Consider the following 17,282-nt stretch of genomic DNA (forward strand, 5'->3'; position numbering starts at 1 on the left):
ATCGGGTCCAAGCATTCCTGTTTCTGCTTGGCAAAGCCCTTCTGCATGAACTGCATCAGCTGCTCCGTCGACCTTTGGGTCGTCAAGCCAGAACCCCGGTCGTCCGCCATGCTGTCTCCCGCTGCAGCTTCAGCCCAAGCCTTCTCTGTTCACCTATTTCATCCTTTGCGAGAACTTCTGGTCCGCCTCTCCATGTACTGATGTAGGAATCCACTTCACAATTGCCTCCATCATCAATTTACCGAATCAAGTCCGACAAAAAATCGGGGGGATAGGTCCAATAGTCCGACCTGAGCGGGAGCCACCAAATGTGCGACCTACTCCTTCATAGCCGCCACCAGAGGTCCGTATGTCAGCAGATTCAATCACAAGTTTAAACAAAGTAAAGTCCTAAAGATATGTATGATATTAATGGTGTTTGAAGAACAAGTGATAGGCTGGCGGGACAACTCTCATGTGCTCACATGATGCAATGTGATTGTCTATGTCCAACTGAACAACAGCGATTTAACATTTTGATCTCATCTGGATGATGAAACCTCCAAAAGTACTGGACAAGAATATTGTGGTTTGTTGTAGAGTGCTGGGCTGGAATACTGCAGTGAAGGAGACTTCTGGATTTCGATCTTGGATTAAGTCTGAGTTGATAGCACCTGTTTTATCTTTTAGGATTAACAAGCACGTTGAATGCTGTTGTTCTATTCAAAACAAATCAGGAATCTTGTGTAGTAAAGTTCAAAATAAATAATGCATTCTGCTGGGGGAGGTTTTGCTGCTCACATTCTAACATAACCATAATTAGTGGTGTCAATAATGCCAAACCAAAATTCCTTTTTTTTGCACAATTCTTAAAATATCGAGCATTAAGCTCGTGCCACACTCACAACAAAGTGTTATCATTTCAATAATAAAGCATTGTCCCTGATACCGACCTTTCCTGATATTGAGGAGATGATGAACACTTCTCGATTCCTTGTATCACCTTTCACTTCCAACTCTGACCATATGGAAAATCCTTTTTAAAATAAATCTTGTTCCACGTCTATCTTTTCAAAGTACATCTCCTAAATTGTTTGGGCGTAACCTAATCTATCCATCATGGCACAATGTTTGTTTCCCTATCAATCCTGATTTAGTTTTTTACTCTGCCAACCCCTCCCCCATGTGCAGTGGCTTTGAATGCTTTTTACATTAAAGCAACAATAAGTGCAAGTTATTGGTCCCAAATGATGAGCTTGATGCTGTCATAAGATCTTTCTTCAAAAAAAGTGAAGACATTTTTTAAAGTTCGTTTTTTTACGGAAACATTTGCATTACAGTTTGGAACCTTGGACAGTGGCTTTCAGATATGTTACCAGAACCCCTTTCATCAGACACACTGATAACATCACATCAGATGAGCAGTCAAACTCATTCTGTACCATCAGTTCAAAAAATGTAGTGTCAAAGTTCTGATTCAAAATCTTAATGAATTGTTTAGTAATTGTATATTTATCATGGCTACTACAAATATAAAAGTTGCACAGCATATTACATGTTTATAATTGGATGTTGTTTCTTTCCTCCCTGGTTTCAGAACTGACTCCAGATTAAGCCTCAATAAAAGTTCAACTCCCCTAACTATGGATCAGGACTATGAACGGAGACTTTTACGACAAATTAATGTTCAGAATGAAAACATGGTCCCTTGTGTAAGTGCTGAATTTCATTGATGTTTCACTTTTCAGTTTGATTTGCTTTTTTTGCTTTTCTCCGACTCGCTGTGTCTTTCACTTGGTGTACAAACATTTCATCCAGTAAAATGTCAGTGAAACGATGGTTATCCTGAATGTCAGCACCTCCAAATGTCTAGCCTCCAGTCATCTCACGCTGAGTCAGGAAATGTGGAATCTTGGTGTCTTACTTGACCATAAACTCAGCTTCCTTTCTGCTCCATTACCCTTTGCTTAAGTGTATGCTCTCAATCTAAACTCACTCCAAATATAAACCAAATTTTCAGGACAAAATTTATAGTTATACTATTGAGGGTTCCTCACATTTAAAGTTAACATAGTGTGAGAATTTCACATATCAGCTTTTGCACTGTTAAAATCCTGATGACCATGTTGAATTAATGATTAATATAATGGTGGAATTTATTTTTTGGCTGTGGTTTGACACTAAATCAATAGAACTGTCAACCCCACCTAATATTGCCCCAATTAACTTTAGTTATGTATATCATAGAAAACACATAGTGCAGAAGGAGGCCACTTGGACCATTGGGTCTGAACCAACCCTCTGAAAGAGCACCCTACCTAGGCCCACTCCCCCGTAACCCCACCTAACCTCTGGGCACGAAGTGAAAATTCAGCCTGGCCAATCCTTTGGCCTATGGGAGAAAACCAGACCACCGGGAGGAAACCCACGCAGACACTGGAGATTGTGCAAACTCTACACAGTCACGCAAGGTCAGAATCAAACCCGGTCCCTGGTGCTGTAAGGCAGTAGTGCTAACCACTGTGCCACCCTCATGCTGATGACCATGGTAATGATAATTCAAATGAGGCTGGGTTTATCTATGAATGATGTTCAGGAGCTTTTTCTTTAAAAACTATTTTATGCCAGTCAGCTTAGTGCAAGCAAACTTGTGTTAGATCATAGCATTTTTGGCGTTAGTTTATCATGACCATAATAAATTTAATGAAAATAGCAATAAGTATTAACCAGTAACTTAAAAGCTGGTGTAGCAAAGTGCTAACAGTGACATTTTGAGGTGAAGTGACTAAGGAATACTTGACCATATGACTACTGCTCCCTTGAAGTTTGAAAATTGAACAGGTTCTCTTGACTGATCCTTAATTTTCCCACAATAAATATTGTGGCGACTCTATCAAAGAGCTTTTGATATAAAATGAAAAATAGAGAACATTAATGCACATGGCACTTGTGGATATGGAGTCTTAGACTCGATCTTTTGGTTAACTATGACTGAGCTCTATCATTGAAATCTACATCAGAATAATAAATAGGATGGCTGTAACAGAGATTGGAATATGAAGAAGAGCAGCGACTTTGACTTTAGATGTCCATATTATCTTAAATTCGTATTAAATTCAATCTGTTTGTTACAGCCAAGGAATCAATGAAGTAGGTACATAGTAAATGGAGCTCGCTATGTAATTTGGGAGTCAGGTTGACAATTTGACGTCGACCCTTTAAATTAAAAAGTTTCCAACCATCTTGATGGACTGTGACCATGCAGAATTTGGCATCTATCAAGGCTCTGGGAACCGATATAGTTTTTTCAATTAAGGGGCAATTTAGCATGGCCAATCCACCTACCCTGCACATCTTTGCGTTGTGGGGGTGAGACCCACACAGGCGCGGGGCAGAATGTGCAAACTCCACACAGACAGTGGCCCGAGGCCGGGATTGAAGCTGGGTCCTCGGTGCCGTGAGACAGCAGTGCTAACCACTGCACCACCGTGCCGCCTGGAACCAATGTAAATCAATAACGGGACAAATAACTATTTTCTTTTCTAAAAAATGTCTTGAACTTTCTTCTTGAGCTGTATGAAGCCAGAATACTGAAGCTGGGGGGGTTTGCTTGCATATCAATGGCAAAATCCATTTAAGTCAAGTGAGCCTGGCATCAACACTTTATCATCAAAAGGAGCACAAAAATATATATTTTTAAAGTTGACTAGAAGAGCGATCCTGATTCTTGTCAAATAATAATATTTATTTTCACAAGTAGGCATACATTAACACTGCAATTAAGTTACTGTGAAAAGCCCCTAGTCACCACATTCCGGCACCTGTTCGGGTACACAGAAGGAGAATTTGTAATGTCCAAATTACCAAACGGCACGTCTTTCAGGACTTGTGGGAGCAAACAAGAGCCCCCGGAGGAAACCCATCCAGACATGGGGAGAACATGCAGACTCCGCACAGACAGTGACCCAAACCAGGAATCAAACCTGGGACCCTGGAGCTGTGATGCAACAGTGCTACCCACTGTGCTACCTCCCGTGCATCATCATTAAAGACAACTTTGTCATACTTTTGATTTGTATTTAAACAATGAACTGACTATTTCTACTTATAGGCAGTTTGGATATATGGTGACACATGGGGTAAGATTAATCAATCAGTATTTGCAAGAATGGGAGGAAGAAATAGGTTTTTGGATACAAGGCCCTTTTTTTCTTAACACAGGTGAAATGTGAACCTTTTTTTTCTTAACAAATGTGGGTCTATTATATATTTCTAAGACCGTTTAGTGTTCTGTAAATTATTTGAACGTCTATTCGCTTTCTTGACAAGACAGGAAATCAGCAGACAGTTTTGGTGTAACACATTAAGAGGATTTATTAAGTAGTAAAACAGTATTTAACTTGGGTGATAGTTTACAAGTAACACATGACGGTACTCTCTGAGCAGCTTCAGCAGAGATTGACGCGAGGTCTGATCTGACTTCTTTCTCTGTTTCTTTTTTTCTCTTTTTGATTTTCATTCTTCTGTGAACCTGTGCAGCTGTGTGCTTGATTCTTTCAGAGTGGTATTTTGATTCCTCTCTAGCTCTGGTATCCAGGATTTCTTTTACTGCATTTGGTGATAGCAATTGACTTGCGCTAGTCATAGCCTAATCAATATGATCGGTGCATCATTCACCGTTCCATCAACGCACCGTCGATACATAATAGCTACATCCTAAACCAAAAGTAATAAAGACTAAGTCATGCAGATGGCTTGTAGACTAAATTGTTTTTTTAGTAATACAATTACAATCACAGTTTAGTAATACAATGAAAAATATACAAACAGCTTAGTCATTTCAGATTGTCTTTTTCATGTCTCATTTTGTTAAATTGTACATCAGTGCTGAAACGTTCGCAACAATCCAGCCAGAAGTGCCAAATGGATGATCATCTCCGTCTCCTCCTGTGGTCTCCATCAACATCCTGGGGATTACCATTGGCTAGAAACTGAACTGGCCTAGCCATGTAATGACTTTGGCTACAAGAGCAAGTCAGAGGCTAGAAATCCTGTGGCAAGTAACTGGACTCCCAAAAGCCTGTCCACCATCCAGAAGACACAAGTCAGAAGTGCAATAGAATACTCTCCACTTGCTTGGATGAGTGCAGCTCCACAATGACATTCAGTGGGCTGTGACACCATCTAGGACAAAACAGCCAACTACATACCATCTACAAAATGCACTGCAGTACCTCATGACGGACCCTTTACCTGCACCTTCCAAACCCAAGACTTAACACTGTAAGGACAACGGAAGCAGATACATGGGATTACCACCAACTGGGAAGTTTTCTCCAAGCTACCCGCCAAGCTGACTTGGAAATATATTGACATTCCTTCACTGTCACTGGGTTAAAATCCTGGAATTCCTTTCCTAACAGCACTGAGGATGTAGCTACACAATAGGGATGCAGTGGTTCAAGAAGGCAGCTCACCACCACCGTCTCGAGGTCAATTAGCGATGGACAATAAATTCTGGACTAGTCAAGGAGACCCTGTTTTATTGCATTGAATAAAAGCAGCATTCTCAACATCAATCAATAATTTTAAACTGTTCTGACTTTAATTATCCTGAATTGTTCTGACTTATAACCCTTTGTCTTTATAAATTTTTAGTTTCATACGACATGTTATCTCAAATCATCACGACTTCCTTTTATTGATGCCTAACCTGATCAATGCAAGCAGTACTTCTTCATAGTACTTCCGCTCTGATTTGCTGGGTTCTGAGGTGGCTGATCAGTTCAGTGTGCAATTTGCAGCCTCGACCACATGTGGAGCATGTTGTGCTTGTAAGGTTGGGTAGATAGTTAGTTTGGAGGTTTGTGCGCTTCCTCTGACACCTTAAATTTGCTACTCCATGTTCCTGACGAAGTGTCTCAATTGTTTGGTGCCTTTCCAAATGAGCCTTGTCCATTTCTCCAGTCACAAAGTTGGATCTCCCATCAGTCAAGGGAATTTTTGATATCATCAGGGGTGCTTTGAGGACATCCCCAAAGCGTTTTGGCTGTCTTCCTGAGAATGTTCTGCCACAGTCTAGTTCTGAGTTGCTTCGGCAATCAGGCACATGAATGGCATATGCTGTCCAGTGGAGCTGGTATTGTGTGATTAATGCCTCAATGCTGGGAAAGATAGCTTTGGCAAGGATCCTGTGGTTGGACCACCTTTCTTGCCACCAGACCTTGGAGGATCTTCCAAGGTACATCTGGTGGTGCTTCAGGGTTTTAAGGTGTCTGTAGTTGGTTGTCCAAGTCTCTTGGAGCTGGTTAGAAGATGATCTTAGTTTTCGGAGTGTTAAGTAAAAGGCTGTTTGCTCAAATGCTTTGAATGACCCGGAGCTCGGTTTCTAACCTAATCAATGTAAGCAGTAATCTCCCATTAGAACGCAACCCAACTGTCAACTCTCACCAAAAGCTCTCTCAACATTTATAGTACAGTACCTAAAATTCATAGTGCAAGGAAAACATATAACTCATATTTCTTGCATTCTTTTATTTAAAATTTCTAGTATTGCAGTTGTTTTATTTCTAAGTTTTTGGACATGAACTGAAACTCAGAAACCTAAAAGAAACTAATGCTGGGAGATCAGAAGTTCCTATGGAATAGGTTAATACTGCTGTGTTCTAATTTTATTGCAGATCTTGATTTTTAATGTTAATTTAATACGATTCTCCTTTTCTGGATTTTGTTCAGATATCAGATGTGAGAAGAACATTAACACCTTCAAATTCACCAGTGTCATCACCAAGTAAAAGTGGAGATCGGTTTATTCCTTCAAGAGCTGCAGCAAACTGGAGTATAAACTTTCACAGAATTAATGTACGGTATTGTTGAAAATATTCAGTGGTTGAGCTATTGGAGGGAAAATATTCATACATTCAGAATTAAATTAGAATGGCCTTAAATGCTTGCAATAAAAGCATACTTTAATGAGGATCCATGTACTCCATTGTTCTTTTCAGCATAGCCCATATAATGTTTGAGCGTATATATTACTTGCCGCTATTATTCTGCCAGCAATACTTTTGTAAAGTAACAAAACATAATTAATCCGTAACTCCTCACTGGTGTGTAATATGGATTCAAATGGAATTTCATGTTTCTGTTATATTGGAACTGGGCATGACCTTCCCTTGCCAGTGACTCCTCCCACTCCAATCACCTGTCTCTAGCGATCCAGTGAAGGTCATTGGTGAAGGAGAATTACCAGCAACAGGCACTGCTTTCAGTTGTGCTGATGACCAATGGAGACTGCCAGCCTCTGATTGGCCAATGTTAAGATTTCTGCCCTACTGGAGTGTCGATTGTGCTGGAGGTCTGACACTGGTCAGTTAGGTGTCTGCTTACAGTTAAAGCATCAACCCATCCTGGAGTGAAGCAACTGTGCGAGGGACTCTTGTCGCATGAACAAATTTTTTCCTCGCAAAGGCACGTAGAAAGGGATGGGTTTCACTGCATAAAATATACATTGACTGGAAGAAGGTATATTCATGATCCTCAGTCCTCTCCTCTCCTCTTCCTTTCCCATCAACTCTTCAGATATTATAGTTGTGTGGGAGTCCATCTCTTCAACTCTTCAGATATGTTGGGGGAGGAGGAGGTTAAGATGCATTCATACGACAGATCACAATTTTCTACCCTTGCCCAGAAGGAACAATGCTCAACCAATGCTTGCAGCACATGTGCCAATGAATGGCTCTCATTATCAAAAATTAGCATCCTTTTCTACTTGGCACAGTCAGGAATTTAAAACTTCAAACCTTTGTGGAAAAAGGTCCAGAGGAGAAGTAGACATTTCAGTAGTAATGGAAAGACTAGGGAAATGAACAAAAACATAGTTGAAAAATTAACAAGAATAAAGGTGGTGTATTATATTATTGTGGAAATTTGCTTCCGCTAAGCAGTGCTTTTCTGCTGTGCTCACGCTATATTGAACCGTAACTATTTATAAATACGGTAAATGGTCATATGCAATGTAGTTTGGGCACACAATTGTTGAACAAGTGGATGTCACAAACTGTAGATAGGCCTCATAGCTCTAGTGTTACTGAGAAAGGTTAGTAGTCTATATTTTTTCAAAAAAGTGATATATTCCAGAAACGTTTCATCCTTGGTGGAATTTTTGCTTCAACAATTGCTTTTTGTTCAATGCTTTGCTAAAGAACACAAGTTTTTGTTAAAAGCTACAATTGCTTTTTGGTCTTTGTTTCACAGAGACTAATGCAGCAGACCATCAAAAATGTTGCAAATAGTAAGGACAGAGTCTTGTATGCTATGTACAATGTATAGTGTAGTTTTTGTTTGGTTCTTTAACGGCTGCAAAATATAATTAAATGTAAAGAAATGGTCCTTGGCCTAATTAGGGTTTAATTTTTTGTGCAGTGTAAAAATGCTTGTACGTTTTGGGTATTAAGTGACTAGCTATTTCCATAAGATAATTTTGTATATGTCATTAATGAAATGCACGTTGGACAGGATTTTCCTCCCCCTCTGCAGCGTGTTCTGTAGCGGTGATGGGCAGCCCGCCAATGGCTGGCAGCAGGATCTTCTGGCCTCACTCTTGACGGCAGGGTTTTCCATTGAAAGCATCCCTCGCTGCTGGGAGGTGTGCCATCCGTGGGACCTAAAAATGCTGCCAGCGTGAACTGCCAGAAAATCCCACTTGCTAGATGCAGTGTTTATATATTAATAGAGTTGTTTAATAACCCAATGAATAGTCATTTGACGAGTTGACATATTAGCAGTTACTAAGTGGCAATTACTAATTGTGACAGATGGAATTCAAGTAAGCAAGTGTGAGATTATCTATTTTGGACCAAAAAAGGATAGAGCAGAGTACTTTCTAAACGGAAAGAGAATTAGGTACAGTGGATGTCCAAAGAGACTTGGGGTTTAGGTGCATAGATCCTTAAAATGCCACGAGCGAGTGCTGAAATTGATCAAAAAGGCTAATGAAATGCTTGCTTTATATCTAGAGGATTGCAGTTCAAGGACACACAAGTTATGCTGCAGCTATACAAAACCCTGGTTAGACCCCACGGAGTATTGCAAGCAGTTCTGGGCACCACACCTTGTGCCGGATATTTTGGCCTTAAGAGGGAGTGCAATGTAGGTTTACAAAATGATATCTGGACTACAGGGATTAAGTTGCAAGGAGAGATTACACAAATTAGGCATGTTTTCGCTGGAATTTAGAAGGTTAAGGGTCATCTGATCAAAGTATTCAACAAATTAACATACAACGATAAACAATTTCCATTTATTGGAGGTTCTAAAACTAGGGGACATAGTCTCAAAATTAGGGCTAGTCTGTCAGGAGAGATTTTAAGAAGCACTTCTTCACTCGAAGGGTAGAGGGTTGGAACCCTCTCCCACAAACAGCAATTGAAACTAGAACAGTTGTCAATTTTAAATCTGAGATAGTGTTTTGTTAAGCAATGGTATTGAGGGATATGTGCAAAAAGGCAGGAAATGGTGTTAGGCCACAGTTCAGCCGTGATCTCGTTAAATGGTGGGACAGGCTTGAGGGGCTGAATGGCCAATTCCTGTTGCTATGTAAGTTGTGAATGTCTCACATCTTTAACTCGGTGATTTTTACAAGTAGATCCCGCCAAGTATGAGTTCTGTGTATGTTATGCTCTGTAAAGCTACACATTAGCTACAATATTTCTGCTGCACCAAGCAGTGTTCCTGCAGTCCTGGCCTGTTGAGCATCCCCAACTTTAATCACTTCATCATTGGTGGCCCAGCCTTCAGCTGCTAAGGCCCTAAGCTCTGGAATTGCCTCCATCAACTTCCCTTTTCTCCTTAAGGACACTATTTAGAATTTACCTTTCTGCCCAAGCAATTGGCCTTAATATCTTTATGCAGCCTAGTGTCAGATTTGTGACCTTTTATGAAGTGCCTTGGGCTATTTTGTTGCATTAAAGGTGTTATTTAAATGCAAGTTGGTGCCGTCAGATCGCAGAGATATTTGATTATTCCTTGAATTGTAGATGTTTTTTGTCTTTGAGGAGTGCTGCATGGCTCAGTCCTTCCTTTTGAAAAATATTCTCAAATCCTGAAGGTGAAACGTTTGGATTTCCTGAGAGGCATTACACAACTTGGGTATTAGCAAAATAAAATGTCTGCCATCTATTTTTACCCAACCCATCTTTTTCATATTCTATTGAAATAATTGATTATCATTGTCTTGATTGATTAATAAAATTTGTTTCCTTTTAAAGATAAATTAGCACATCTTTTCAAGTTTTTTTTATGATTAGCTAATCACAAGATATATAATTTGGCATTAGTAAAACTATATTGTTCAGATTGACCCACATACCAATAATATGCATTGAACAATGTTGAGGTGTGCATCTGACTAAGTTAATGTCATTAGACCAATAACCAGGAGAATGAGTATTATTGATCTGTAGCGGAGAAAACACAATGATCTGCAAGTATCACCATTCATAAATAGATCTGTTGACCATTTCTAAAATGGTGCTGCATAAATGACCTGCGCAAGTTCAGCATGAATACATATACTGAACATGTATTTTGATTTTTGTCTCTGTTCTAGGAAAATGAAAAGTCACCCAGTCAAAACAGAAAAGCAAAAGATGCAACCTCTGACAATGGCAAAGGTTCAGTAAAGACAGTTTTAGTTATTTTAATTATGGCTTATTTAAATCCAGTAAATTAAAAAAAATACATTCTTTACACATTCAGAAAAGGTTACTTTTCAGATATTTGATTAATATGGGAACTAATTTATTTTGTGGTTAAGGTTGAAAATTAGGGCAAATAATACAGGAGTGAGAGTGGAGCAGTATTGCCTCGGTCTATTCATTTCTTTCCTTCTTCATTCTCTACCCTTCAACTTGCACTTCAAAGGGGTCATCATTCACTTTTCTGGGCAGTCAGAGGGACCAATCTCTGTTAACAGTTCATAAAGATGGCGCAACGGAGGACTCCCACTCGGGAACGGCATTTTTGGGGCTTTAAGCCCGGTCCCAGGGTCCACGGAAGCATCAAAGGCAGGAAGAAGGCTAAGAGGAGGCACAGCAGAAGAGGATGTCCAGGATCAGCAAGAAAACGGCCGTTAAAAAAAAACAGCTGAGGGCTTGTCGGGGAGTGGAGAGGTCACCAAGGAAAAGGAGGCTGGAGCACCAGGGGAGGCCGCATTGCTATGTCTGAAGAAATAACCACGGTGATGGCTGCAGAATTCGAAAGGCAGTTTACAAAACACTTGGAGGCGATGAGGAAGGAGATGAGGGAGGTTTGAGTGTGCAGGTGGAGGAGGCGATTTCCCCGGTGGCGGGTGCAGTGGCGGAGGTGCGGGCGCAAGGGGAGGCGCTGAAGGAAGTGGAGGAGACATTATTGCAGCAACGGTGATCAACGTGCCTCGATGGGGAAGGATATGCGGATGGTGATGGAGGTTAACAAGGATCTATGAGCAAAAATGGAAGACCTGGAAAACAGATCCAGGCGACAGAATTTGAGGATTGTGGGGCTGCCCGAAGTTGTTGAAGGGCCGCGGCCGAAGGAGTATTTTGCACTATGCTGGCAAAGCCGTTGGGGGAGGGGGAGGATCCCTCCCAATATGAACTGGGGGAGGGGGAGGATCCCTCCCAATATGAACTGGATCGGGCTCATCGGTCGTGGAGGCCTGTACCAAAGGCGAGTGAGCCGCCAAGGGTAGTGACTCTGTGCTTCCGTAGGTACAGTGTGAAGGAGAAGGTCCTGTGCTGGGCCAAGCAGAAGCGGGTGGTGCAATGGGCTCGAACTGGTATACATGTGTACCAAGACTTTACGGTGGAGCTGGCGAGGAGGCGGGCTGCTTTCAACCGGGTGAAGAGGACACTGTACATTAGCAAGGCGCTGTGCGGCATTGTATATCCAGCGAAGCTGAGGATGACTTATAAGCTCATGGACTTTTATTGGAATGGCGGATTATATTATAAAAATAAAGGCACATATTCAATTTCTACATTTTTGTATTAGAAGTTCTTCACTGCGTCTTTCTGCTTTCACAGTCCTTGTGAAACATTCAATCTTCATTATTTTTCAATATTTGAAATGCTCAAAGCACAGGATATTAAATTGTAATATTTAAAAATTAGGATTTGAATAAAACAGGCGCATCATCCCTCAGGGTACAGGGAGTAGTTATTTTAAAAATGGCATGTATAGTTTAGGGCAGCACGATAGCACAATCGCTTCACAGCTCCATTTTTCGACAGGCCTGTCAGAAAGCTTATCATTGGCCATGATAAATTGCCCTTAGTGTCCAAAATTGCCCTTAGTGTTGGGTGGGGTTACTGGGTTATGGGGAGGGGTGGAGGTGTTAACCTTGGGTAGGGTGCTCTTTCCAAGAGCCGGTGCAGACTCGATGGGCCGAATGGCCTCCTTCTGCACTGTAAATTCTATGATCTATGATAGTTGAGAAACATTGGGAGGAAGCAGAATTTACAATGGCCTTTAAAAGAGAAATGGATGCATATTTGAAAAAAACTGGTACGGGTGAAAAAAGTTGGCTAGAGGTAGGACTATTGCCCCCACGCCAGATGTTTCCAGGTTCATAATTCTGCACCATTGGCAATACATTTTTAAACATTTCATCGCAGCATCTCAGCTAGTTATAAACAATCCCATGTGATTATCTGAAGAGGAGCTGGTGTATTTTTTGTGTGAAATTTTTTTATGTAAAACAAATTTGTAACATTTACAGAGAGAAAAAGGGCCCTATGCAAAGAGCCTTAACATAGTGAAAATGAACAGGGGGAAAGAATAAACATGTTAATAAGGCACTTTCCCATCAGCTGTTTGCCCATGCCACACGTGTTCAACTAAACTAACGTGGCTCTAAACCCCCCCCCAACCCTTCAGGTGCTGCTGCTGTCGGTTTCCTGCGCTGCTCCCTGGCGGCCAGCTCCGTTCCCAAGTCCTAGTAATGCGCACCTTGCAGTTCTCCCATCTGCTGCTCCTCTCCGCCTTGGCCCATCGCAGCACATGTTCCCTGTCAGCAAGCTGGTGGAAAGCGAACCACCAAGGCCCTCGGTCGGTCGCCTGTCCTGGGCTTCCTTGCAGGGGCTCTATGCGCCCCATCCAACTCCAGGGGTCGTGAGAAGGCCTCCCATCCCAGGGCTGACCTTTGGGGTTTAGATTACGCAGCAAACAAATGTTAATGCCGTCCACATTTCCAGAGGACCATCTGTTGCTCTCCCCTTTGAGAGAGAGCTGACTGGTGCTGATTTAACCTGAGGGTCACCACACTTCAGACGAGGGGCAAGGTTGAGAAGGAGGGGCCTTCATGAATAACCAAAGACAGTACAGGAATTACATCCTTACTGTTGGCGTCACACCTACAAACCAGCCACCTAGCCAACTGAGCTAATCGACCCCCTGTCTGTGCGAAGCTTTGATTGCCAAAGAGATACTGCTGAAGCTCTGCATCTCCAGCCAGTGAAACCATCATTTTATTTGGTATGGTGCAGTCAACAGGATTATTCTCACATGTGCGGCGGGGAGTCCCGGCGTAGGGGATGGCGCCAACCACTCCGGCATCGGGCCTCCCGAAAGGTGCAGATTTCTCCGCACCTTTGGGGGCTAGGCCCGCACCAGAGCGGTTGGCACCACGCCGACTGGCGCCAAAACCGGTACCAGCGGCGTTTCAGGCCCGCTGCCTAGCGCCGGCCGAAAGGCCATCGCCGGTTCGCGCAGGCGGGATGAAGCATGGGGCCATTCTACTTATTTTACTCTGCAGCCCAAATGGATTGCCAGGAGATTTCAGTATTTCAGGATTCTTGTCTTCTTGCTCTTGTACACTCTCTCAGCTTTTGCTATGCGTCCCTTGCCGAACAAACTTTTTTAAACCTCTGCATTATCTTTGCGCGTTGATTCCTGCCTACCATTCTGTTACTGTTTTCTAGTAGGTATGATAAAATGGACTTCAGTGACATTCTCTGCGTTTGTTGGCTTTGGGTCCATCCTGAGTTGGTGCAGTCGATGGGCTGAATGGCCTTCTTCGGCACTGTAGGAATTCTATTCTATTCTATACTGCGTTGGACCACAGGATGTCAGGTGCACATGAGTCAGATATAGCCAGTCATACCATCAGCTGCACTCTTCTACCACTAGATGGAGCTTCTGATCTTCATACCAACAGCATCACTAATGCATTCTGATGGAAGTGCGCTGTCTTGAATTTCTTTGGAGGGATAAAAACCATCTAAGGTCCACTAATGCAATTTTTAAAATTATTCTCCATTTTATTGTGTCAAAGCTATAACATGTTACATGCTTTCACTGCACTGAAATGGTGGCCGAGTGTTAATGTCATTGGACTAGTAATCCAGAGGCCCAGGCTAAAGCACTGGGGCGAAAGGGAAAATGCTGGAAAATCTCAGCAAGTCTGGCAGCATCTGTAGGGAGAGAAAAGAGCTAACGTTTCGAGTCCGATGACTCTTTGTCAAAGCACTGGGGCCATGGTTTCAAATCCTGTGGTGGAATTTAATTCATTGAATTAATTCAAATAATTAATGAAACTAGTTTTACTAATGCTGGCCATGAAAATGTCCTCTATTGTCATTAAAAACCCATTTAGTTCGCTAATCTCCTTTCGGGAAGGAAGTCTACTGTCCTTAGCTGGTCTGACCTACGTATGACGCGAGACACACTCAGTTATACCAAGCTGTTCCAATATGGACTACTGTGGTTCACGAAAGTGGCTCATCACCACCTTCTTGAGGGAAATTGGGAAAAACACTGCATTCCATGAAATAATTTTTTTAAAACCTTGTTGGATAGAGAGGTGCAAATCCAAATTTATTTTGAATTGTCATTGCTTTTGCAAAATCAATTATTTTAGCAATTCACACGCAATTGTAAGGAACTAAAGTAGAACCCTGCATGATACTGAAATGTGTATTCAATATTGGGTGTAGTTAGGGTACTATAAATGTTATGACAACCTCAGTGCTCAATTTGTAAAATCCTCCTGGGAGAATATACAAATTAAGAAACTCTGAAAATGAAATCTGCTGTCTGTGAAACTTTGATTCGAAAATTTTTGAACATTCATTTATGGGATGTAGGCATCATTGGCTCGGCTAGTAGTTAAAACGTACTCCTAGGGAAATGTGCTGAAAAACAGTTGGTAAAACTTTGCTTACCTGTCATGTCAGATGCAGAAAGAAAGTGTTGTGATCCCCAATACCATTCAGTTGAGTGCAAGTTATTTCAAGTCACATGGTTTACTCACCGAAAACATTTACCTTTCACTGTTGTGATATCAACTGATAGTTAACAATCAGTTGACAATAATAAAGATTATTATTAATAAATGTAACAACACCAGAATACACTGCATGCAATTCCAAATATAGCTTGGTAAACCACCCTGCTTGCCTTTCCTCATTGAAAGTTCTTCCAACCATGCATTTTGTAAGAAGGAGCAAGATGAAAGTCTGACAAATATAACTGTTCAAAGTGCTTCAATTGAAAACTGCATTCCAATTTGAGCTTACTCTTTAATGTATATTTGTTATTTTTCTGTTTCTACCTCTGGCCAATTTTGTTTGACAGATGGACTTGCTTATTCTGCGTTACTTAAAAATGAGCTGCTTGGAGCAGGGATTGAAAAAGTTCAAGACCCTCAAACCGAAGACCGAAGATTACAGCCTTCAACGCCTGAAAAGAAAAGTTTATTCAAGGTATGAGCTTCTCATCACTGAAAACGGAACAATTTAAACTACTTACCTTCGCTGCCTCCATTTTAAGACTATTTTTGCTTGGTAACAATTGGTCTCCAGGTGACTTGTAGACTTTTAGTCCTATTAATTTCTTCTCTAGTACTTTAATAATTATTTTGCGTTCCTCATTTTCATTAGGCATTACTTCTGTAAAGTAAATGGAAATAATAATAATTCACTACAGTTATACTTATGATTCTATGGACTGCTCATTCTATTAATGTTGACCATATAGCATCCTGAAAATAAAATGGGCTAGTTTAGCACAGGGCTAAATCGCTGGCTTTGAAGCAGACCGAGGCAGGCCAACAGCACGGTTCAATTCCCGTACCAGCCTCCCCGAACAGGTGCCGGAATGTGGCGACGAGGGGCTTTTCACAGTAACTTCATTTGAAGCCTACTTGTGACAACAAGCGATTTTCATTTCATTTCATTTCAAATATCTGTTTATTGAAAATCCAGATCTTTAAGAGCTTTGTTCTCTTATCTAGCCAAATTTATTAAACCACTATTGTGTTCCCCATTTGGAGTTGTTTTAAAAAAAAGTGTTAACATCTCTAACCAATGTAAATAACTAGTATTGATTTTATTTTCTAGTATTCACTCAGCACTAAGCGCACAAGTCCTGACGATGGAAACGATATTTCACCATACTCCTTATCTCCTGTTAGCAATAAAAGGTAACCGTATGTCTCATTATGCCATTTTGTATGGGAATTCATTCCTTTTTTAAAATTTATTTCATTACAAACATGTATCAAAGCAGGTTACAGTGAACAAACACGCTTCCCTACAATCAACTATACAGTCTACAGATTTTTTCTCTTTTTCACTCCTCCACGATGAACAGCCCCTCAAACACGGTCACAAACATCCCCCACCTTTCCTCAAACCCCCCTGAAGAGCCCCTTAACTCATACTTTATCTTCTCTAATCGCAGGAAGTCGTAAAGGTCACCCAACCAAGCCGCTACCCCCGGTGGTGATGCTGACCGCCACTCTAGCAAAATTCTCCTCCATGTAATCAGAGAGGCGAAGGCCAAGACATCGGCCTTCCTCCTCTCCATGAGCTCCAGCTTCTCTGAGACCCCAAATATTGCCACCAAAGGGTCGGGGTCCACCTCCTCCTCCATTATCCTGGCTAAGGCTGCGAACACGCCCGCCCAGAAACTTCCCAATTTTTCACAACCGCAAAACATGTGCGTGTGATTCACTGGCCTCCGCCCACACCTCTCACAATCATCATCTGCTCCCTGAACAAACCCATTCATTCTCGTCCGAGTCATATGCACCCTGTGCACCACCTTAAACTGTATCATGTTCATCCTTGCACATGAGGAGGTTCTGTTTGTATTGGGAATTCGCATGATCCAGTAATACTACATTTCGGGTCATCTGAATGTTGAAATTATTCATCTCTAAGTAATTTTAAATGTCATTACTGAAAGTTCACATGAAGTTTCCTCATTTTCACTCTTTAACATTGAAACCTTTGTGGAAATGACGATATATTCTTTTTTTT

General features: G+C 41.4%; 1 protein-coding gene across 3 annotated transcripts in view; it reads left to right on the top strand.

Moving 5' to 3' along the window:
* The window catches only part of fzr1a (fizzy/cell division cycle 20 related 1a), a 48,374-nt gene that overhangs the window by 6,014 nt on the left and 25,078 nt on the right, over window positions 1-17,282 (top strand). For all 3 annotated transcript variants that reach the window (XR_005457900.1, XM_038776375.1, XM_038776376.1), the window contains exons 2-6: window positions 1,577-1,691; window positions 6,715-6,840; window positions 10,589-10,652; window positions 15,595-15,722; window positions 16,359-16,441. Coding sequence is in view for 2 of the 3 variants with exons in the window: in XM_038776375.1 (XP_038632303.1) it covers window positions 1,623-1,691; window positions 6,715-6,840; window positions 10,589-10,652; window positions 15,595-15,722; window positions 16,359-16,441 (470 nt within the window). In the remaining variant the exon portion in view is untranslated. The remainder of the gene's footprint in view (window positions 1-1,576; window positions 1,692-6,714; window positions 6,841-10,588; window positions 10,653-15,594; window positions 15,723-16,358; window positions 16,442-17,282) is intronic.

This window comes from Scyliorhinus canicula, chromosome 18 (genome assembly GCF_902713615.1).
Source record: "Scyliorhinus canicula chromosome 18, sScyCan1.1, whole genome shotgun sequence".
Lineage (NCBI taxonomy): Eukaryota > Metazoa > Chordata > Chondrichthyes > Carcharhiniformes > Scyliorhinidae > Scyliorhinus > Scyliorhinus canicula.